General features: G+C 36.2%; 1 protein-coding gene across 1 annotated transcript in view; it reads right to left on the bottom strand.

Annotated features, from left to right (window-relative positions):
- Window positions 1-4,509: 4,509 nt before the first annotated feature.
- Window positions 4,510-23,929, bottom strand: part of Dcr-1 (Endoribonuclease Dcr-1) — a 58,789-nt gene continuing 39,369 nt past the window's right edge. Inside the window, exons 22-27 of the mRNA XM_071598856.1 lie at window positions 21,208-21,646; window positions 17,236-17,456; window positions 16,728-16,893; window positions 15,084-15,159; window positions 12,871-13,089; window positions 4,510-5,045 (exon numbers count right to left, since the gene is read on the bottom strand). Of these exons, the coding sequence (XP_071454957.1) occupies window positions 12,918-13,089; window positions 15,084-15,159; window positions 16,728-16,893; window positions 17,236-17,456; window positions 21,208-21,646 (1,074 nt within the window). The 3' untranslated portion in view covers window positions 4,510-5,045; window positions 12,871-12,917. The remainder of the gene's footprint in view (window positions 5,046-12,870; window positions 13,090-15,083; window positions 15,160-16,727; window positions 16,894-17,235; window positions 17,457-21,207; window positions 21,647-23,929) is intronic.

The raw sequence follows: 23,929 nt of genomic DNA, 5'->3' as shown, positions 1-23,929 counted from the left end.
AAAAGATGGAGGAGTACCATATTGGCCTGAATGTAAGACTTGCTTTTGCAATACGTGGGATTTGAAAACCATTGTTTTCAAGTCCTAAGAAATCTAGTCTCTTAAATACTAACTTCACACCGCAGTCATTTGCAATGGGAGGATTATATTGTACAACTTAAAACTCCATAACCGTTTAAAAAAAATTAAAATTTGTTCACAAAGGTTCACTGACTCCAAATGTTCATGCATTTTAATTTTCTGAACTTACCAGAATATTTCTTATTGAATTTTTGCTCAATTGCAACATCCTTACCTAAGCATTACAGGAATTTCTTCAAAAATAAAGCAAAATTAATTTTTTGAATAATGGACAAATTGCTTTTTTGTTTTAGTGTAGTCAAGTTTGTGTCTATTTTGAGCAAGTCCAAAGACAAAAATGTTTGCAGACAAAATACAAATTCTCACAATAATATCAGAGAGAGTATCCCAGCATTATTGTAGAAAATTAAAGTTCTTGATATGCCCAACAACTAAACTTATGTTTATGATTGCAAATTATGCAAGCTATTACCCTATTTTTGAATCAATAGAAACTGCTAAATGGAACCGTGGCCACTTGTTGTAAAACTTATAATGATTTCACGATGTTTAAAATGTTATGATGCAATATACCTGCAGGTCCAAAAATTATCGAATAATGTTTAAATAAATGATAATATTGGCCCCTTAAAGATAGACTACATGATTGAATGAATTTTACATGTTTTTAAAGGGCATACTAACTAGAAGGCTTGGGCTGAATTGTCATATGATGACATCGTCTTCATATAATTAAACTGCAAACCTCGTCAGTAAAAAGCTGTGCTTTTAGCAAATCTTTATATAAAACATTTCAAGGTTATGCACTGAATACTGAAAACTTGCATTCTGAAAGTTGTGAATTGTCTTAGTTTCAATGGCATTGAATTCCAGAATCATCTGAGATGGCTTCACTACAAATCAAAATTAATACCAAAAAATAAATTAGTTCCTTTATTGTCATGATTACTTAAATGTTTGAGGATTAGATCATATGTAAAAATAACTTTTCTAAAGTAAGAATTACAAATACAAATTACGGAAACAGTAATTGTAAAAGGCTATACTAAAAATAAACTTTCTGTTTTTGTGGGACTATTCCACATATCTCAATCATAATATACGATTTCTACAAGAATTAGGTATTTATTTAATACTGCATATTATGAGGGATGGGAAACCACCACAATTATTTATTGAAAGAAAATATGATGGAACCAAATAAGAATATGAATCCTGGCAACTAAGGGACTTGGCCTGTTGAGTCCAGTACCATGCCCAGCAGGAGAGGAGATAAGAGGCCTCCACAGCCATCTTCACATGAAATTAGGAGGGATTTCATGTAGAATACTGCCCTGAATTGGAGAGTTTGAGGCACGTCAACACGTTTCTAATTCATCCAATTGCCAGTGACCAGTATATTTTGAAACGCACCAAATGCCAGAAATGCTTTTTAAATGTGTGATACCTTCCAAAAATATGATTATTGTCATTAATAGATTGGTGGTATGTTTTATAGAACTTCAAACACATCTCAATGAGGCAAGCATAAATTTGTTGTTTTGCTATTTGAAGTAAACCTCGGATTACTGGACAACTAGGTCAATTGCTAAATGTGATGCACAAAACCATTTGCTAAGGAATATAGAGAATGGCAATCAAGATTATTTTGATGATGAAACGAAATGGCATTCAAGAACCAAGTTCTGTGCTCTTGCAAAGATATTAGAATAACGTCAAAGAGCTTGACCAATTTCCACAAGCAAAGCAGGAGAAAGAAAACTCCAATGCATGTTGCCTTAAAAAGCTAAAAAAGAAATAAATAAACACAAAGTACTCGAGGGTGAAATCAGATACTAGGTTTGAGTAATGCAGCATGATAATCCTTTTTCAAGTCGCAAAAAATTTGCATAGAGTCGGACACACTTTTTTAAATGATAACACCTTTCACAGATTTTTGAAGAAATTGAGAGATTTCTAACTAAGTGGCTATCCGGTGTATTCAAAACTCACTGATCAGAACTGAAATTGACATTCTAGAGGGGCTTATGACAGAGGAGACAACACACAAAATTACGTCACATCAATGAATAACTTGAATATATAGTCAGTTTTCAGATGCAAAGAGGAAATTCAAAAGACTAATCCCCGATGCTTGAGTAAAGAACATTATTTCTGTGAAACTTGTGGTACTGGATTTCCTTAATTTATGCAACAACTTCAAAGAGTAAAAATTATTTGCCTTGAACAGGATTTGACCCCGGATCCCTTAATATCTGGCTGAGTGCTTTAGCCAGTTAAGCTACCGAAGCTTCCTCTTACACTCAGCAATTTTGGAGGTTTTAAAGGAACAGGATTTTGTGATGTGTTTTTACCTTTGATATGCCAAAGGTAAAAGCAACCTGTGTTTAAAGTTGTCTTAAACCTCGTGGATTGTGGCGCATTGCGCACGACTACAAATGCCTGTGACATTGTAAATACGGCATTTCATCACAATATATTGTTCCTTTAAAGCCCCTAAAATTTCAGAGTTTAAGAGAATGCCTCAATGGCTTAAGTGGCTAAAGCACTCGACTGGATATTGGGGGATCTGGGTTCGAATCCCAGTCAAGGCGAATGATTTTTACAATCTGAAATTGTTGCATTGAAATGCATATTAGCGGATGACTCCGTCAAAAGTTACTGTTGAAGCATCTCCCACAGTTTCTTGGAATTTCCTTAATTTACTTTGAACACAAAACAAAAGTTTAAATAAATATGAAATAATCACAAATATGAACTCTTTGACCTATGACCAAATCATTGGTCATAGGTCAAATACCTATGGCAGTGGTCATTAACATTACACCAAATCTGCTATAAAGAAAAACTACCAGAAAATACAGCAATATGCAACTAAAATTAATTATAAAATAAACATTATTCTTCATTGAAAATATTGGGCATATTTTTCTTCTTATTTTATCATGCAGGTACACTACCAATTAATCCTTTCAATGAAATTTCAGCAAAAAAATACACAGACAGCAGACATATGACAGTATTTGGTTCAGACATATCTGATGTCACCTTAAATTCGGGCCAATATGGTAAAACTGATAAATAAAAAAAACACCATTATCATTTGACACATATGCATATCAATGGACAAACATAGAATGCCCAACTGACTACCAAAATTCAAATTGGGAGAGGAATGGACAATAAACATGCTATGCCAAAACTTTCTACTGCACCTCATTATTCCATATTAAATAGTGGTTAGCGCATTTCTTGGCAACCTCATCAAGTGATTAGCAGTTTAATAAATTAAGAAAACCAAATTTCTGTAGAAGTATAAGAATGAATGCCAAGAGTTCAAAGCCAGGTAGCATTTAGAGGATCAAGGCTTAGGAGGTTAAGGCCATATGTACCCCTTCACCGAGAAAGGAGGCAAGTATTTTAATTAAATCAGAGCCATCCTGTGTGTCTAGATAAAAATAAATAAACTTTTGTCAAGAGAGAAAAGAGAAGTCTTCCAGAATGTATCAATTACTTAATAAACTTGAAATACACTTACAGCTTATACTTTAACATTCCAAATGTTCAACATATCGCATTATTGCATCCTTAGTCACTAATTCTACATATCACAAAGAAATTGCATGAATTATTTACCTTATAACAATATATAATGAGATCAGTTACAATTAGAAAATTGACTTGATACAAGTTGAAGGATGATTCTCAAACAATTGCTATTCCATCACATTTGTTAACATAAAACCTAAACTGATGCATTGACCGCATTATTCTAAATACACACTGGGTAAAAAATCTTAGAAGATCGGGAGCTGTAGGTCTGGAGGTAATCACTGAAATCTAAATTTCATATGCTTCATAAAGCCTAAATCATCCATTTCTCACAATTTTATCAACTTGGGGCATAACCGTTACATTTATTTATGGTCACAAATATCCATGTTTTCAAAAAAAGAAGAGCAGTTCAGAGGACTTCTTACTATTTTGATCATTTAGAACCTTTTCACCGTAAATTTCTTCTCAAATGAAATTCCACCTGTTTAAATGACAATTGATATTTTAAAATAATCACCAATTCCAATAATGGGAGTCTTGATTCGCCAATCAATTATCAATGGTCATTTAACTTAAATGCAAAAGGTCACCTTTTGCTGAGACTATTCCGAATCAATACCTACTTAGTAAAATATTGTCACATTTAAGAACACTTAGATGTTACTACAAATTATTCAATAACAACCAACTTTTCAGTTTTTTTAAGGCCACCAAAATAATATAGGTAAAGATTTTAGGAAGCTTACAAAATTGACAAATACACTCATTGAATAGCTTACAAACTATTAAAAAAATGTATGCTCAACTACTAATTACAAGTATATATGAATGTATCCAACCAGAGAAAGTTTCAAATACATTATTGCCAACAAAACAATTCATTTTGTTAAAATCGAAACATTAAAATAGGTAATAAAATTCTTCAAAAATAATGTCACCATAACAATTTATGAGAATGGCCATAAAATTATAATCACTCAAAAACCATACAAAATTTGCACCTGAAGTCATTTTGATAAAAAAAAGTCATTTAAAGGTCAGTTCATCTCATGAACTTAAAAGAGACTTGCATTTTATGCCATTTACCTTGGCAATGAAAAATTATACAATTAACCAATTACATTAGTTTATAAATCTTAACGAAGAAGCATTGAGCAAAAAAGTAAAGTTTAATTGCATTAAAATCAATCATGTACTATAAATTAACTCCATAATAGAAAAAAAAGTGCATGGCACTCCCATGGAATATCACATTAACATTCAAATTTATTTCACTGCCGAAATTAATCCAGTAAAACCAAATTCCTGGTGTAGTTTTCTTTGTGATTGATCACATACTTACAATATATGAACAAAATACCTTCAAGATGATCTCACTGATTGTTTCTTCATCACCAATTATGTCAAACCTGCAAGCATAAGAAGGAAATATAATAATCAAATATAAAATTCAGGATGAAGTTGGAAAGCATATATAATTCACAGTTAATTCAAGTTAGCTAAGTGAGGTGGTTATTAAACTACTGATTTAAAATACTGAGGTGTCCTAGGAAATAAATCAAATTTCGCAGAAACCACATAGCAAATAAGATTTCACTTATAAATAATCTACACACATATTTTAAAAATATATAAACATTTATATCTATCCTTCTCCCTGCAATATATTATTGTACAGCCTAATGTCAGCTGCTTCTCATGTGGTGAGGGCTCTGTTCTCGCCGTTGTAAGCTTTTGGGGCATGACCAGACAATGCCTGTGATAGGCGACGGACTCTTTGACGTCACGGGAAAGGCCCGGAAGACCTAAAGCGGGAAAGCCTCGGCGAGGTCGTAGGAAGGGTTTCTATAACCCTAGCGGTTTCTTGGGCACCGCCAAAGGGCCTCGGGGGCAATGATCCTTCCTACGCCTCCAGGGAGGGAATCCCAGGTGGGAGGAGGGGCTACCGGGCCAGTGACCAACGTCACGGGGAAGGCCCTAGGGAGGGGTGCCGCCGCGCGCGGACCAGCTTGGGTCGGCAGTGTGGTGCGGGGGCGGAGAAAGAGAGGACCAGGGAGGCGATCCGGACCGACGCGATAGAGGGTCAGTCTACTGATATAACCTGCTGCCGAGACCCTGTGTTCGCCCGTTGGTCGCCGCCGCATCGGAGTATCCGAGGGACTCCCCGCTAGACCACCGACATCGGACTCCCCGCTAGGCCACCGCCATCGACGAAGCCCCGCGTTCATCAGTCGGCTGCCAGCACGTCTGCGGATGATTCCCGCCCGAATACTTCCTTTCCCCTGTAAGTTCCCTGCCTTACCCGTTCCGGTGCTTGATCGAGTCAACATTACCAATCTGACCCCTCTAATAAACGGCTGAGGATCGCAGAGTGTCTTGCTGGCTTCACTCTTACCCAAAGTCGGGTCGTCCTTCCCATGTCTTTACGACACTCACACTACTTAGCACTTACTAATACTGTCTTCTGGCTGTTACTGCAGTTTTGTACTTCACATACCACTTATTGGAATTCCTTATACCACATTTATGTTTCTGGGCACTGTAATCATCATTGACTGGGTACTGTGATCATCATCACAACTCATGTAATCTCTTTAAATGTTGTTTATTCATTTCCAGTAATACTGATGAACAGTAACCTGAATAAGAGCGAATAAATGCACTAATGCAAGAAGTTTTGACTATTAATAGAAGCATTTACCTACCTATTACTCTGAATACTTCAACTTTTTGCTATTTTTTTCAAATTTGATAAATATGGCCATTAAAAGTTTAAAATGAGCTACTATAACATTGAAGTATTTTACAAAATTTAGGATTACATCTCCTCAGGTTATAACTATACCCTATGCCGACCCTTTTCAAAAATACCTGCCCTCTTCGTGGAGGCGTAAGTTATTAGCATACTACCTTGATCAAAAAGTTCCCGGAATAACCACCGTGTGGCGCTCCCATCGTTCCGATTTGAGTTCTGTTTTTTTTGTTAAATTGGTACATCTGTTGTTGATATTCCCTTTAAATCTTAGTGTCATAACTTGACATTTGCAAAAGTTACGTAGCCAAGAGTACATCTATCTCTGTGTGTGTTGGCGATTTTTTACAATTGCAGAAATGGATTTAAATTTGCAACAACGATTCTCTAAAAAAAACGGTCGTTTACCAGTGGCACGAGCGGTTCAGAAGTGGTCGTGAGTCAATCGAAGATGATGAACGCAGTGGCAGACCATCGACATCGAAAGTCGGTGAAAAAATTGATAAAGTAAAAGAAATGTTGGTCAATAACCGCAAATTAACCATCAGAGAAATAGCGGAGGACTTGAACATTGCCTATGGATCCGCCCAAGACATTGTGGTTAATGATTTGGGTTTCCGTCGTGTAGCAGCAAAGTTGGTGCCAAAAGACCTCAATTTCATGCAAAAAAGAGACCGTGTTGACGTCGCAAAAGACATGATTTGCGAGGCTGAATCCGATCCCACATTCATCAAAAGGATCATTACTGGAGACGAGACGTGGGTTTATGAGTACGACACGCAATCCAGACATCAGGCAAGTGAATGGCGTTCACCAAATGAGCCGAGACCAAAAAAACCACGTCGTTTTCAGTCAAAAAAGAAGGCAATGCTGACGGTTTTCATAGATTACAACGGTGTAGTGCATCATGAATTTTTGCCAGAAGGCCAGACAGTAAACAAAGAGTATTATTTGGGCGTTATGAGACGTTTGCGTGAAGCAATTCGCCGAAAGAGACCAGAAATGTGGACAGAAAACTCGTGGATTTTGCACCAATGATAACGCACCGTCGCACAGTGCTATCATTATTCGTAATTTTTTGACGAAAAATGCAACAAATACCATCCAACAGCCACCGAATTCACCTGATTTGGCTCCCTGTGACCACTTTCTGTTCAATCGAGTTAAAAAACCATTACGGGGAACGCGTTTTAGCAGCCGAGAGGAAGTAATGGAAAAATCGCAGGAAGCACTGATGGACATACCGAAAACCGAATATAAAAAATGTTTCGAGGATTGGATCAAGCGCTGGCATAAGTGTGTTGCAGTCGATGGGGATTACTTTGAAGGGGACAATATAGATTTAGATGAATAAACTTGTATTTTTAATTTTCTGAATAAATTCCGGGAAATTTTTGATCAAGGTAGTATAAGCAGATTTTCCCATAATAATATTTGTAGTTTTCCAGCTATTTAATTTAAACTATAACTTATTATTTCTCAACAATTTTTTCACATTACTTAGATATTCATAAACTCTATCACATCATTAGTATGCATTTAATTTTAATTTTTAGAGGTGCTTCATTCATTATATTGTTTCTATATTTATTTACTGGTGACTATTTATTCCATATTTATTGGTAATATATTTATTAACTGGCTTTACCTCTTCCCTATTCATGATGTGCCCTTAATATCAAAAATGCACTTCTACAGCCAAGAGCATACATTAATATAAATAACAAAATATTCCTCCCAACACATAACCTCCTAGAACTCCAAAATTGCACTTCTTCCTCCATAAAATACATTAATTTATTTTCACCCATCGATATTATTTACTAAGGTACCTAATTTTGCAAATTCTTCAATGCTACACCATCTATTCCTCAACATTCAAGTTTATGACTTTGAATTCTCAAACTTTCTCTTTTTATCTAACATAACAGATTAAAGCATTTCCTTTCATTTATTTTCACCCCTCCATCTTGATAACACTAACTGTGAAGCACTCTCTATGTATATAAAGACATTTTCTGGACCGTAACTGTATCCTTTGGTAGAGAGAGGATATTCACCTTGAAAATGGGCATTGCCGTAACCACCTTCATTTATCGTCAGAATCCTCTATTGCATAGACACATTAACAATTCATTACTAATGACTCTCGATAGATATCCAATTTTTAATTTAAAGTCAAGAAATTATTAACCTAGGCATGTCTTTCTATTTTGGAATTTCTTAGCTATATCCTGTATATCCTTAATGGGCATCATCAGAAATTGCTCGAGCTTTACCTCTTACAGATAAGGTTTTAGATTTAACACAGCTTATTCCTCTTCAGCGGTTGCTACAGCAATTTTTTTCTCAATTTTTCAATACTTTCAATAAATTATTTAAATCAATTTAATAAAATTAAAATGATAAACTGGCCTTATTACGAATCCCAAGGTCATTTACAAGCATTAAGAGACTGAAATGGCAAAAAGATACTGATATTAAATGCACCTTATTAAAGGAGAGCATCTTGATGGATTTTTAAATAACTAAATGTTTAATGTATGAAAACCTATTTTAGCAGAAAAGCCAGTCCTGAAAAATTAATAAAAAATACAAAGTACTTTAATATGTATAAGAGGTAATGGTATTCCAGGGGTGGTGCATTGGACTATTGACTAGAGGGCCCAGGTTCGATTTCTGGGCATGCCTCTGGGCACCCTCAGCTTTACTCGATGCTGAATGTTTACTTGGGCACCAGAACTTCCTGGGAAATCTAGATAGCACACGGAAAGGTACTGGCTCACCCCACTCAGACGTGTGACTTTCAGTGGCCGCTGGGATTAGCATTGGGTGAACACCACACGCACCAATCAAACCAACTTTAGGATCAACCTTTATAACTGCGTTTATGGTTTAATATTTACACAGATGTTTTTTGTGGTTATATTTACAGAAGTCATTTATAAACTTACAGCCCTCACCGTTAGTCTCACTTTACACAAGTATGCCACTCCAGACTGAAGGTATTAAAAAAATCATTTAATATTAATGTTAATCATAATCCTACTGTCTGCATTATAATCCTTAATTCATTGTATTCCCTGTTCACTTTCATGAATGCAGTCCCAAATGAAAATTTCCTTGTTTTCCAGCCTCCAAGCAAAATGAAGGGCTTTTCATGAGATTTGATAAATTGTTAGTCAATGGTGTTTGGACTTTAACAGCAGACATACTAGTTTTTGTTGTTGTCTCAGGCGTAACTTTGTGGAATTTGCATAACATATTGAAATGTAATGAAATAATTGACTTTGTAATTCCACACACTTCATTTAAAAACACGACCCAGGTTTCGACGTTGGACGTCATCATCAGGTGGTCCTCATAGAAGCACGCTGGCTATATATACCTTCTGATCATAGGAGGGGGGGGCTGGTCAGAGAGGGAGGTTGGAGGGGTAAAAAGGTTACAATGTAGCTGGGAAGAAAAGAGAATTACATTTTTGATTTAGAAGAGTGGTAGGTCTAGGAGTGGGGAGTGGGAGGGATACTAAATTTCGTTGGCAAGATCATCTTTCCAATGGACACATTTCAAAATTTCTAACTGCTCCAAAGCATCGAGCCTTTGACCTTTTTCTTCAAAATGAATAATTTTTGTCACAAAGTCACTTTTGTGGTCACTTTCGATGAGGTGTTTTGCAAAGAGGGATGTTATGTTCTTATTTTTTACACATGTTTGGTGCTCTTTAATACTTTCTTTAAATTTCCGTCCTGTTTGCCCAATATACTTTGTGCTACAATCCGAGCACTTTAACTCATACACTCCACTCCTCTCGTTTTCGGGGACTTTGTCTTTAGTGTGAGAGATCAGGTTCTTAAGGCATGAACGACTGTAAAAGGCACATTTAATTTTTTCTTTAGGTAAACTTTTAATTACTTTTTGAGAAATAGTCCCAAGATATAGTATTCTCCGCCATTTGGCAGTGGGATCTTTTACATGTTCGGGGTGGTAAATGTGGCTTAAGGCTATTTTTGTAAGTTTATTCTGGTAAAGTTTATTTATTAGATCTTCTGAATAACCATTGTTTACTGCTAACGTTTTAATTACATTAAGTTCCTTATTTACATTGAATTTTGACATAGGGATAGCGGTCAAACGGTGGATCATTGCATGAAATGCCGAAAGCTTTTGGGTGAAGCAATGCCTTGAAGAGGAATTAATTAATTGGTCTGTATACATTTCTTTCCTAAAAATGGAATACTGTAACCCATCTTTGTCTTTAGAAATGGATAGGTCGAGGAAATTCAGGGAACCTTTTTCCTCTTTTTCACACGTGAATTGTACATTAGAATTGATAGAATTTAGATGTGCTAGAAACTGATCTAGTTGCCTATCAGAACCTGTCCACACACAGAAGACATCGTCTACATATCTTAGCCAACAAAATACATTATTAATGAGAGGGTGAGCTGAGGAGAACAAAACTTTTTCAAAATTGTCCATATACATATCGGCCAGGAGTGGGGACAAGAGCGAGCCCATGGCTAAACCATTGGGTTGTTGGAAATAGGTACCATTAAAAATGAAATAATTTTGGGAACACACGTCTTAAGTAATACACAAAGTTCACTTATAACTGGCACTGGGATGGATTTCCGGAACAGGATGTCTTCGGCAAGGTTCACCGCTTCCATGGGTGGCACGTTGGTGAAAAGGTTGCGTATATCAAAGGAAACAAGCATGCACTTTTTTGGGATGACCTTTTTCATAAGTTTGTTCACAAGGTCCAAGGAATTCACCACACCATATTCCGTGGAAAATTTGGAAACCTCCCTGAAGAGTACATTAAGCCTTTTCGCTAGCATGTGGTTGGGAGCTGACATATTTGATACTACAGGCCTGATCGGAATCCCATTTTTGTGAACTTTAGGAAGCCCGAAAAACCGTGGTGCTGAGGGATTCATTTGCACTAGTTTCAACATTTCACAACTTTTGAATAACGTGTCACAAAAAAATTTTATTAAGTGCGCCAGTAACGCAGTTATGGCAAGCCTCTACAGAAGACTCGCCATAAAATACCGGAATGCGTTATTGAACATCTTCTTCAACAGCATCTCCCTTGGAGTTTTCCCGAAGTACATCAACCTTCAGTGTAAGAAAACCCAATCCTCGGCAGGAAAGTTCGCTATAGGAGTAGCCAAGAAAGCCTCGCTTAAAAGGGAGTTACACAAATGGTATGTTAAACGAGACGCTATATCCCATTATCTACTACTTTTATACGTGGAATTGTCCCATAAACTTCATTCGATCGAGTGGCTATACTTTGATAATGATGTCCGTCAGAAATGCAGTGAGATTTCCTTTCAAAAAAGAGCAAAAATGAACCATAAGCTTGATTTACTAAGGAGAAATAAGGAGTCCAGTTCAAAATCAACAAGTTCTAAGTGTGACCATAAGTTTGGGCCTCGAATCGTTAACCTTTCCGGACATTCCTTTTCTAATAGTGAGATTTCTTTGCTAGAAAAAGGCCTTAAATACGTACCTAAAATTCCAATTTCTGTTAAAGACATTAAAAACCTTGTTTAATTAGTTGTTTGATTAGTTGATAAACCTTAATTAATTGCCTCAATTATTTCATTACATTTCAATATACTAGTTTTTGACTAAAAAAACGGAGGGAAATGAAAACAACCATTTTTGTGTAGCTCCACACTAATGTCACCTACCCAAAATACTACTACCATTAATGTTCACATAAATGACAGATAAAAATAAAAATAAACACAGTAATCAATCCGAAGGTCGGTTTGGTAGGTGATGGTAGAGTTCACCCAGTACCAAGCCCGATGGCGCGTGAAATTCACACATAAGGGTAGAGGGGCCAGTTCCTTTCCCTGTGCCGGTTATGGTTTCCCAGGAAGACCTGGTACCCGAAAAATCACATAGCTTGGGTAAAGCTGCAGGTGCTCAGAGTGCCTTGCCCGGATATCGAACCCAGGCCCCTACAGTCAGTAACTGCAATGCTCTACCCCCTGGACTAACGCAACCCTCAAATGACAGATATATGTCACTTAATAAATAGAGTAATAGTAAATGCAAGCACTAAAATCAGTGTAATTGTACAATAAAAAACATAAACACAGTTATTAACCCTAATGTCAGTTTGGTAGGTGATGGTAGAGTTCACCCAGTACTAAGTCCATCGGCTTCATGTGAAATTCACACATATGGGTATTAGGGTCAGTTCCTTTCCCTAAGGTGGTAATGGTTTCCCAGGGAGATCTGGTGCCCGAAAAATCACACAACTTGTGGATCTTAGCACCCAAAGGTGCATCCCCAGGAATGGAACCCGGGCCCTCCTATGAGTAGTCCAGCACACTACCCCTGGATTACCGCAACCCAAAGTTGTAGAATAGGTCAAAATAATAGTAATAGCAGAAAAATTGTGAGACTTGTCACATGAATTAACCATAATTTAATAATGATGATAAATAAGTACTTACTTGCACTACTAATTCGACACATTTGATTTCACTAGAAAAAACTGCCTTCAATTTTTCCTAGGAAATAGCAGCCCCCTTTTCTTGAGCTGCCTCAAAGCACACTTAGCTGCTGTGCATTTGGCAATTCGATAATTACGACCAATCCCTTTGAAGGTTCCCTTTCCAAAGACTTCTACAGTCACTCGAACACGTCGACCATCGGCCAGCTTCTCAGGTTTCCTGTTGAAGGATGAAGTTTCTTTACAATACAAAGCAAGAAGAAAACTAATTACAATAGGTGCCCACTTTACAATATTTATCTGTTCCATAGTGTCCATTGTACGATTATCATTAGTGAAGACAATGAATGATGTACGATAATTTGTGATAATTTACCCCAGACAAACCGGTAGATCATACATGAATCAATTGGCCTTTATATTGCAGACAAATACAAAATTCTTAAGGAAATAACCATGTGACTAATTAAATAGTTTTTAATACAATAGGATCTGATTACATGAACACATTAGGACATCTCAATACTAATTAAACAAGATTCCATGAAGGCCAACACTCATACTACTACCCATCCAATGCAATAAGGCAAAACTTGCACCAAACTTCTTACATTGATCATTACCACAAATTGAATCAATGGAAGGCTGATACCTACCATTTAATTCCAATGAATCAAAACGCCATTGCCACTGAAACAAAGGCAAATTACATCTCTTATGTCAACATGAATCATAGTCAATCCGAGAGTCTTAGTGATTTTCTATGATTAGCCCATAAGGCTTGAGGAACTCCTAAGACAAACGAAAAAATAAAAAAACAACATATTCCATAACTTAAATGCTAGCATAAATGGTTTCACACTATGCAATATCATTAGGGATACACTGCATGTGAATGAATAACAAGGTGTTATAGAACCCAAGGAAGTTGCGACTTGTGTGAATGTGGGGATATAACAGGGGGAAGGGGGTGAGGGTGCTGGGTGAGGTTAAGTTATCTGTTTAGTGGTTTGGGCTTCAGGGAAACAGTGGGAGGCAGTGGGTATGGATATAGCAGTACGTAGGGGGATTAGGGAGATTGATAGATAGTCGTTTTAATTTTAGGGTAAGATTGAAACTACGGAGTCTCTTCTACCACCAAACCCCAAGCATAGAAGTAAAAAGTAGCATCTACAAGGGTGAGTGGGAGGTGTTCATTCATGAGGCTCAAATGTTTGCCATTGAGGAACATCTTCAATAATTTGAAACCGTCATCTGATGCCTTTCTTTGCAAAATGACTTAAGAGTGACACAAAAATCACACCACGGTTCTTGATCAAGTTATTGCCGGAGAAAATGAATTTTTCATTCTCAAATTAAAAAATGAGCATTGGGACTCTCTCAACCTAATTGCCAAGTTTTTTAAATGTAAATGTTAACACAGGTTTTCCATGTCAGCAAAACCCTGATTTTCAAATAAGTCATTTTTGTCCACCATTTTTGTTGATACCCCATGATGTTTGTCATTATATCTTGTATGGTGTATTTTATCTGCAATATTGTATAGATTCCACAAAATAATATTCCACACCAGCATTTTTTGCATTTGGAGACCCTTGAAAAAGACATCCCAACAGCTGCAAAAATCACCTGCTTCACCATGTAAAAAAATGTTCACATAAGCTACAACCAAGATGAAAACCATTGCAATGTTTCCATTCCTATAAAATTGGTTGAGGATAGGGATAGAACAAGAAACTTCAGGGTTAGTGTCCAAGAACACTATAACAGTGGAAGAGGTTAAACACATTTAGCAACACTTAATCAAATGTCACTTTAACAGTTGTCTGTCTATGCCCATGTATTTATGAATTTGCAGAGTTAAGGGGGATCTAACTACCATATTCAAACAAAATCTGACATCCATGGACCTGGTCCTCTCCTTGTTAGAAGATCATCATGTTGTCAGGATTTTTTCTAGCAAAAGGGGAATTTTACTCAATACAATATAATAATTAACAGATAACAATATCATAATTAATAGACAAACTCTTAAACCATTAATTGCTACAAAATAAATTAAATGATAACTGCAAGTGTTTGCGACGCACAAGTTTTAAAAACAATGAGAATTATGCACACATTTGAAACCCTCTTCAGGTTTGGTTATTCAAGAATGGTTTCCTCTAGGTTTTCCAAACTTAAAACATAAAAATGTTATGTTTTACTATTTACCCAAATTTAGCAGTTTCTGGTTCCATCTCCAAAAGCTCCCTGATTGGAGACTTGGGAACATTAGTGCTGAATTGCTCTGAAAAAAAATTATAATAATCAATAATTAGATTCTGGCTTTAAAAAATAAGACACTCTTTACAAATTGATAACATGAATGGCCTCCAAAACAAACAATGCATTAAAACACAATAAATTATTAAGTTTCTCAATTAACGATCAACAATTATCTTTCTTTAAAGCTTTCTCTTAAACTTTAATTTGGACAATTGTGCTCAAGTAGAAAAACTATGACTATATTTAATTTGAGTTTTTAAGAACTTATTTATTAGCTCCAGTGTATGTGTTTACGAGAGAGAATAAGAAAAATGGGAGAATTTTAGCATACAGGAGATGGACATAAAATCCCAAGTACCACAAAAATTCATTGTAACAGTAATGAAAATATATCCAATTCATAAGTTTTGGAAATGGTTTTTTGCAATGATATTCACACTAATTATTATCTCCAAAGGTAATACATTCATTATTAGTTTCATTCTGTTAGATATCTTCAGGCATAAAACTTCAGCATAAATGTAAGAGGTGTAAGAGGATCATTCAACCACTTTCAAAAATCACCTTGACATTCAAGCACACTTGTTTAAATTTTTTGGGGTTTTTGGGGGGGATGTTTTCATTGTGAAAATTACACTTTGCTTCGATGTTATATCCATAAACCCATGACTCATCACCTGTTATGATCCTGGAAAAGAAAGCTTCATCCTCTTAAGCTCAATCAAAAAGTTCCTGACAGACTTCAACTCCATTTGCTTCTGGTTTTCTGTCATCAGGTGAGGCACGAATTTGGCAGCAACTCAATGCATCCTTAATTTTTCAGCCAGGATTTCATAGTACGAACCAATTAAGATGCCACCCTCTTCTGCAAGTTCCCTGACAATCTAACTTTAATTTGCACGAACGTGATTGTTCACTTTCTTGATGTGGGGGTCATCTGTCAACATTGATGATCTTCCAGATTGCTCGTTGTTTTCCACTGATTGCTGCCCATTTTTGAACTGGATAAACCACTCATAGAACACGATGGATTTCATAACATCCTCATAATAAGCCTTGAAAATCAACTCAAAAGCTTTCGTAAAGGAATTGCAGAGCTTCAAGCAGGATTTCACAGAACAAAGCTGCTCCTTCAAAGAGCTCATGTCCTTGGATTCGATTTTTTGCAACACTTCACACACACCCCTTAACATAAATGGCCGTAACTTATCAACAAAACAAGATATCAACAAAGGGGTCAAAGACAGTTATTTAGGAAGTTTCTCTGGACACAACACCTCCAAGCGAATTAAAAAATAACCAACTGGAGGCACACTATAAAAAAGTTTGGGAACCTTTAGAACAGACCTTGTATATTAGGCATGAATACTTCCTTTGAGTAAGCAAGTGATTTTAGCCCAGCAAGATGAAACTATGAACATATTATACCAAGGAGTACTAGCCTAACAGCCATATAATTCTTTCAATTTTAAAATGAGGGATTGTCAACATTGTAAAGATTAAACATTAAAAAAATTAATTTGAAGAATGAGCTCTTAGGTAGAACCTTATAAAAGCTGCCACACAATTTAAAACCAAGTCAAAACGTACCAATTTCAGCTTTCATCATTCGATAGTACACATTCCATACGGCATCCAAAGACATCCCAGAATCTAAGAAAATTGCACCAGCCACAGACTCAAACACATCTCCAAGTGCTTTAGGAACTTCTACATCTTCCGCTTCTTCACACTCCTCCTCTTCTATCAGGTAATACTAAGGAAAGGCAATGTTAAAAATTTTACACAAATGTATTCTTTCAAGTTCTTGCAAAATTTTTACCAAAACCTTCACACTTGGGAAATAAGTAGTAGACTTGCCAGTTAACTCATATGCATCCACTACACATATTTTATTTTATATTTCTCAATATCAATTATACTTCTCAGTTTTAATTAAACATTTAAACAACATGAACTACCAAACATTTGAGAAAGGTAGAAGACTTCTCTTCCTCCTTTGATTTAAGTTTTTTTCCATTTACTTTCAATGATCGCCTCTGAAAATGACCAAATGGGTGACATACATATTTTTGCTAACAAAAGTAAACATACTTACTTCCTCACATATTGCATGGCCATTGCTGGCTTGCATTCTAACGAAGCGCTCTACAACAGAATGAAGCCCAGGGGAGAGATGGAGGAAAAAGCGATGAAAGCCATGACGTACAGCTAAAGATGCAAAAATAGTGTTGTTGACCAAGGCAGAGCGTAGATCTGTCAGGGCTCCAGGAGAATGTTGCCGGGGGTCTTCATATAGGTGTCTAGTTATAAGATAATCTGGAAATGGAAATTACTTTTAGAATATATTGTATGTAAACATTTTTCAGTCGCATTTATCAATAGTACCAGCTAAGAGAGAGCTTCTGGTAACTGTCATCCAGCAACTAATTGATCACTCTATTTTTTATTAAAAACACAGAATTTTTACATGGCCTAGATGCGGAAAATGCTTCTATGAAGCTTTATAACAGATTTATTTTCTGCAATTGATGCCTCACCATTAGGGACAACATGAGATGATCATACTTTCTTCTACATTTCAGGATTCATCAGCAGCTGTTCATAAGAGCTGCTCACAAGAGGAAGCAGTCTTTCCACAATAATTTTTCAGCATTGATGGTTTTTTCAGTGTTTCCTTCATTAACCTTGAGTAATATACTATAATCACTTAAATTACGAGAACTAGGGCATCCTCTCAGGCAACTAAATGTTTCCATTGGGTCCATACAAATCTGGTAAAGATCGAGATGGTGTGGTGGCTATCATACTGGCTTCCCACCCAGAGGGCCCAGGTTCAAATCCCAGTGGCACTGAATACTTTTCAGTGGTATCATGATCCTTACTTTAGGTCTTTTGTGGAGGGCACTTTCAGTAAGTATGCCGTCCGTCGGATGGGACATTAAGCTGCGGACCCCTGGGCGCCTTTCGTTAAGATTAGGCTGATGCTGGGTTTCTCTCCACCCTTCATAATTTCCTGTACATCCCTATTGATGCTAATGACCTCAGCTGCCGGTCACCTCCTCTAAATACTACTACTACTCAAGAATACTCCAAACAATCCTCTCTTTTCCCCCACCATGCCTACCACTTCCTTGTTTGCTTTCCTTCCAGTCGAATTCACCTTCCCAATCCTTCTCCACACCTATATTTCAAAAGCCTTCAATCTATGCCTATCATCCTGCTTAAATGGCCAGGTTTCTAAACCATACAAAACCACACTCCACAGCAAAGTTTTTATGAATATTTTCTTAAAATCCTTACTCAATGTCCCTATCATCAATTACTCCCTCCCTGTAAAAGCTTATTCAACCCTCTTAGCATGGTGAGCCTATGTATTGGCTCAAACATAAGCTATTGTTTAAATTGCTATAATTTAAAGAATTTTTATTGCATCTTGTGTATTGTTTCTTTTATCATAAATATGGCATCTCTGCTTTATATTATGTGTTTTTTTTTAATTTGATTTTCTATTTTTAATACTTCTCATAAGATATAAATCTTACTGTAATTTTTGTTTGTGGAATAATTTGTGAACTGTTGACATGTGGGGAAGCTCATTCTAATGGTATGCTCGTTTATTTCACAGGGGGGTATTTTTACCATGAAATCATACTGAAAAACAAATTTTTCATTCTGCACGCTTTTGAATGCTTTACGATGAATCTGTTTTAATTCAAACTGCAAAGAATTGGGGGATACGACGCTAGAGAAAGCATTACTATGCAAACATAGTGCTTTCCCTTGCCTTCCATCCTAGGTAATCATTAGGGCTCTTTGTAATGTGATGACAATGTAACCATTTCTCTTTCTGATAGGACTTGCTTCTTTTACTGCCTTGGAATGGAAAGTACTCTGTAGATAGTGTGCGAAGAACATGGTTCTCTTTTGCCTTTGAGTTTCAGTGCCGTTTTTCCCTTGTGAGCTTGTGGTTGAATCAAGGGCAATTTTAAGATAATACTTATGTTTTTATTTTTTCTTCGAACATGTATAAAGAAAATAGTCCAATGACAATGACAACAAGGCATCAATACACTACAAACATCATTGAGTCTCTTGAGATGGAATGTCTTGGAGATACGAGTGTTACGTATCTCCTCGTGTAGGTAGACCAAATGCCGAACTGGAGCAACTTACAGGTAAAAATTAAAAGAATTGCGTAGTTTGTAGCAAAATGCATCACCAGGAGAGAAACATGTCCCAAAAAGTGTTCAAAAATTGTAAAAAGTTGTGCGAAGCATTTATTTGGTAAGCCATAGATGCTAGATGAATGATCTGACAGCACCTGCAAGAACAGACTTTTTTACAAAATGTGACTTTGCAGAGGCAGAGAGGAAGTTATGCAGCTCACAAGTAATTCTTTATTTTTTAATAATTTTTCTCACATGTCTTATTGGTTAATTTTGTTTTGCAAAAATAGAGTTTAATATAATAAAAGCTACAAAAAATGTACTACTATTGTTTCTTAAGATGAATTTTTTATTGCTAAAAATAACTTCCTGTTAAGTAGACTAAAACAATTACAATTCTTTAGTAAGACAATGTAAAGTATATTCCTAAATTCAGTAACTACATAGGAAGGCCCAGAAGTACCCGGCCTGACCTAGAGATGACGGTAGTTGTTTGAAAATTATTCCATATATTCCTAAAAAGCACATGTTTCAAGTTTGAAGACGCTACAATGTTTAGTATTTGTTTCGCTGCCATCAACAGCGAATGTTTTCAGTGAATTTGTGAAAATGAAGAAAATTGGTCATCATTATGTGATACAATACTTTCATTTGAAAGGCCTCAGCCCAACCAATATAAAAGCTAAACTGGATTCTACTATGGGTGAGTCTGCTCCTTTATTTACGACAGTAAAATATTGGGTAGCAGAGTTTAAACGAGGCTGTACGAGCTGTCAAGACGAGCAATGCACTGGTCGACCAAATGAGGTGACGACTCCAGAAATTGTGAAGAAAATCCAACAAGTGATACCGGATGACTGTTGACTGAAAGTGTACGAGCAAGCAAACATAGCACGCATTTCAAAAAGTGAAGTACATCGCATATTGACTGAAAATTTGGACGTGAGAAAGCTGTGTGCAAGATGAGCGCTGTGTTTGCTCATACTCGAGCAAAACCAGTGTCATGAAGATGTTTCAATTGAGTGTTTAGCAAAGTTTCACAGCAACAAAGCAGACTTTTTGCACCGTTTCATAACCATGGGCGAAACATGGGTCCGTTAGATGTAGATGTAGTTAACATACTCCAACAAACATCCTCTTCCAATGATTGATTTTGTGTATTTATAACTGTAACTAATATAAGTTAACTATGTATTTAATTTTTTATGTTTCAATTACCCATAAAACTATCACCATTTTTTTACTTGTCCATCAATGCTCAATTTCAGATGATGGATAATCATTTAGAGAAGGAATTAACACTAATACTTTATTTGCTGCATGAATCTCAGAGGAGGTTTTTCATTCTGGAGAAGAATCTAAGGGAGATAGCCTTCACCTTCCGTAGGATTTAAGTGAATGTGAGCAAGATTCTGGGGACACTGAAATCGAAACAAAATATGATTTTCTAGGAATGATTTTCTTTCACAATATGGAAAATGTAAATCCCACATCTGAATTTTGGGGTTTCAAGGACACTCCAATGAATCTTAAATAAAACAAAAGTTCATGTGGACTGAGTCCTCACTGATTAAAAAGGGAAACAATGAAGAAAAAACATATGTGCACTTAATTTTTTCTTGGTTCCCAGTTGGTGTTCTGTGTCATCAGCCACATATGCTCTAACAAAACTAAATCTCCATTAGCGATCTCAGCTGTCACTTCATCACACTCTCACAATACCATCTAAAACTCACACAGTCATTATATCAACAATTCATAGAAACACATGCAAAATGACAAATTTCCTCATGATACCAATGACAATTTCCTAAATATTACTTATAAGTTGGTATTGGGATATCATGAGATAAATAATGGATAGGCTGTAGCCTACCAACAGTATTTTCTTTAGTACATACCTAAAACAGCATCACCAAGGAACTCCAGTCTCTGGTAGCAATCAGTTAAACGATTGGGTGAATAAGAAGCATGGGTGAGAGCTTGAAGCAGCAAGGAACGATCTTGGAAGTAATAACCAATATGTTTTTCAAATGCATTAAGACCACCTAAAAGGGTCGTCAGCTCTTTTTGCACTGTTGTCTTATGCTTAACTTCTCCACTGCCTATAATTTCCACATTATTTGTACTTTCTTCAGGTAACTTCACTTCTGATGCCACAAAGTGATTTCTTGGTTCATGCTTAATGGCACCATGGTTCATAATCTTCTTAGGTTTCAAACAGTGCTTACATCTTGCGACTTGTAGCCCTGGGTGACTCTTTGTTTCTTGCTCATTTCTTTGTGAAAATGAAGACAGAGAAAGAGGTGGAGGAGGTGCAGATAGAGTTCCATAGCACACCTGAATGTTAAAAAGACATGCTAACTTAATAAATATAAATTCACAAAATAAAAGATAATCAATAATTCTATCATTCAAACGAGGTTGAATTTAAGAAAATGTACAAGCACCTTCAAAAGTTTCAAATATCTGATATGGTCAGAACATTTTTTTCTCCACACTTGTGATATCCTTACTCTAAAATCTTAGTTAAATAAATACCCCATAATAAAAGACCAACTGATATGAGCATATTGTATTGCCTTACTATAGACAATTATAATAAATTCATAACATTTTTTCAAGTGTACATAAAAGAATGTTCATTGATGAAAACTTACCACAAGTAATTGGAGACATATAATCACTAATTACCATAGCTTCCTGCTTAATTGCAATTGTGTTCTCTCCAAAATGTTTTCTCTCTTAATAATAATATTTATGAAAATAGGAACCATTCAAGCCAGTTAGTCTTCTTACAATTACACATTAACTGTTTCCTTTCACAGAGCTTTAAATGACTTCCACTTGCTAAATGCAATGATCATTCACCCACATTTATATGTATTTCAATTGTAGTTAATTTAATTGTAAACAAAGAAATATCCAATTACTAGGTATACATTGCAATTTAACAAATTATTTCACTTTTAGAGTCTACACTGTTATTAAAAGATTTAGTTAATTATGAGCATATTAAAAATATAGAACCTTAACAAAAATATTAAATTTTGTTTTTTCAGTCCTATAATTATTTTTGAGATATTATTCATAAATCAAATTATAAAGTTGCAGGATTAACATCACAAAAATTTTCCTGATGGGTAAGATATAGAAAAACACTTGCACTTTTCACATCATTCCTGGGTATTGAGAATAAAAAGTTCATGGAAATTGCAAGTGTTTTCCTATATCTTTCCCATTATTCATAAATCATTCACAAGTGAGTTACTTAGATTAATACTTTTTGAGGAATCATTCTTACATGATTCTCCATTACAATCACAAAAAGATGAGGGAAACAGACAACAAATGTTCTGGGGGCTTCAGAATGGGTATTTCAGTTTAATTCTCTATAAATTTGTTTAACGAGTGCAGCATTTTTCTCTGCACTGAGTGGATAAAGAAAAAATGTCTGAGAGTTATGAGATCTTCCTCTTTACATGCGTACTACATTAGCAACTAATCATTACCATTAAGGATCTCAGGTTTTCCCAGTGTATGGTATTCAAGAAGTTCTCTCGGGTTTTCCACCGGGTCAGGTTGCAGAACACCGACGTTCCAAAGCCTGAAGACGATGGCAGTTAGCCTTCAAAATGTCGGTGTACTGCAACCTGACCCGGTGGGAAACCCGAGAGAACTTCTTGAAAATCATTACCATGTCTATTCCTTTCAATTATTATTTGGAAATCTACTCATTAAGGTAGGTTTTGGATGGACACAACCACCAAATAAATGTTGGTTTCTCCTGAAAAAACACAACCCAATATCCTACTCTACATCAAGCCGCTTTCCATTTCCAGGTACTTTCTTTCTCTCTTCATCCCATCTAACATGCCTATCCTGTTCCTGCCTTTTCCTCGTTTGCCTAACATTCTCCCCTCTATTACGGTTTTCAATATCCCACTACCGATCAATACGCCCTTCATCCATTTTTCTTGCCTCCATAGGATTTCTCCCAACAAACCCCTCTCTTCGCCCACCATGCCAAATACTTCCTCATTTGTTTTCTTCTCAGTCCATTTCACCTTCTCCATTCTTCTCCAAGCCAACATTTCAAAAGCCTCCGATCCACGTCTATCCTCTTGCTTCAATGACCACGCTTCCACTCCGTACATAGCTATGCTCCATATCAAAGTTTTTATGAGTGTTTTCTTAATATCCTTACTCAACGTCCCAGTCATCAACTCCCTCCTCCTGGTGAAAGCCTCTAAGCCTAGTGCAATTGTTCTCCTTACGTCCCTACTACTTTGACCGAGTTGTTCCAAAACACATCCAAGATACGTAAACTGTTCTACCTGCTCTAGTTTTTGCCCTCCAGTTTTGATGTTTAGCTTAGCCTTCGTCTTTCAAGAAAATCGTATGACCTTTGTTTTATTTATATTGATTCTCATCCTATTTCTATTGCACTGAATTTCCAATTCACTCAGTGATGCTCGTAAGCCCTTGGCTAACTGACAAACTAGAGCTTGGTCATCAGCAAACCTAACTGATTTTATGAATTCCCATCTGACTTTCATTCCAATCTCCAGTTCTTCTCATGCCTTTTTAATCTAACACAGCCCATCCAGACTCTCCATTCCC

This window comes from Hetaerina americana, unplaced genomic scaffold (genome assembly GCF_022747635.1).
Source record: "Hetaerina americana unplaced genomic scaffold, ioHetAmer1.1.p SCAF_10, whole genome shotgun sequence".
Classification (NCBI taxonomy): Eukaryota; Metazoa; Arthropoda; class Insecta; order Odonata; family Calopterygidae; genus Hetaerina; species Hetaerina americana.
The sequence above is the reverse complement of the archived record's forward strand: the minus strand, read 5'-3'. Positions and strand labels throughout refer to the sequence as shown.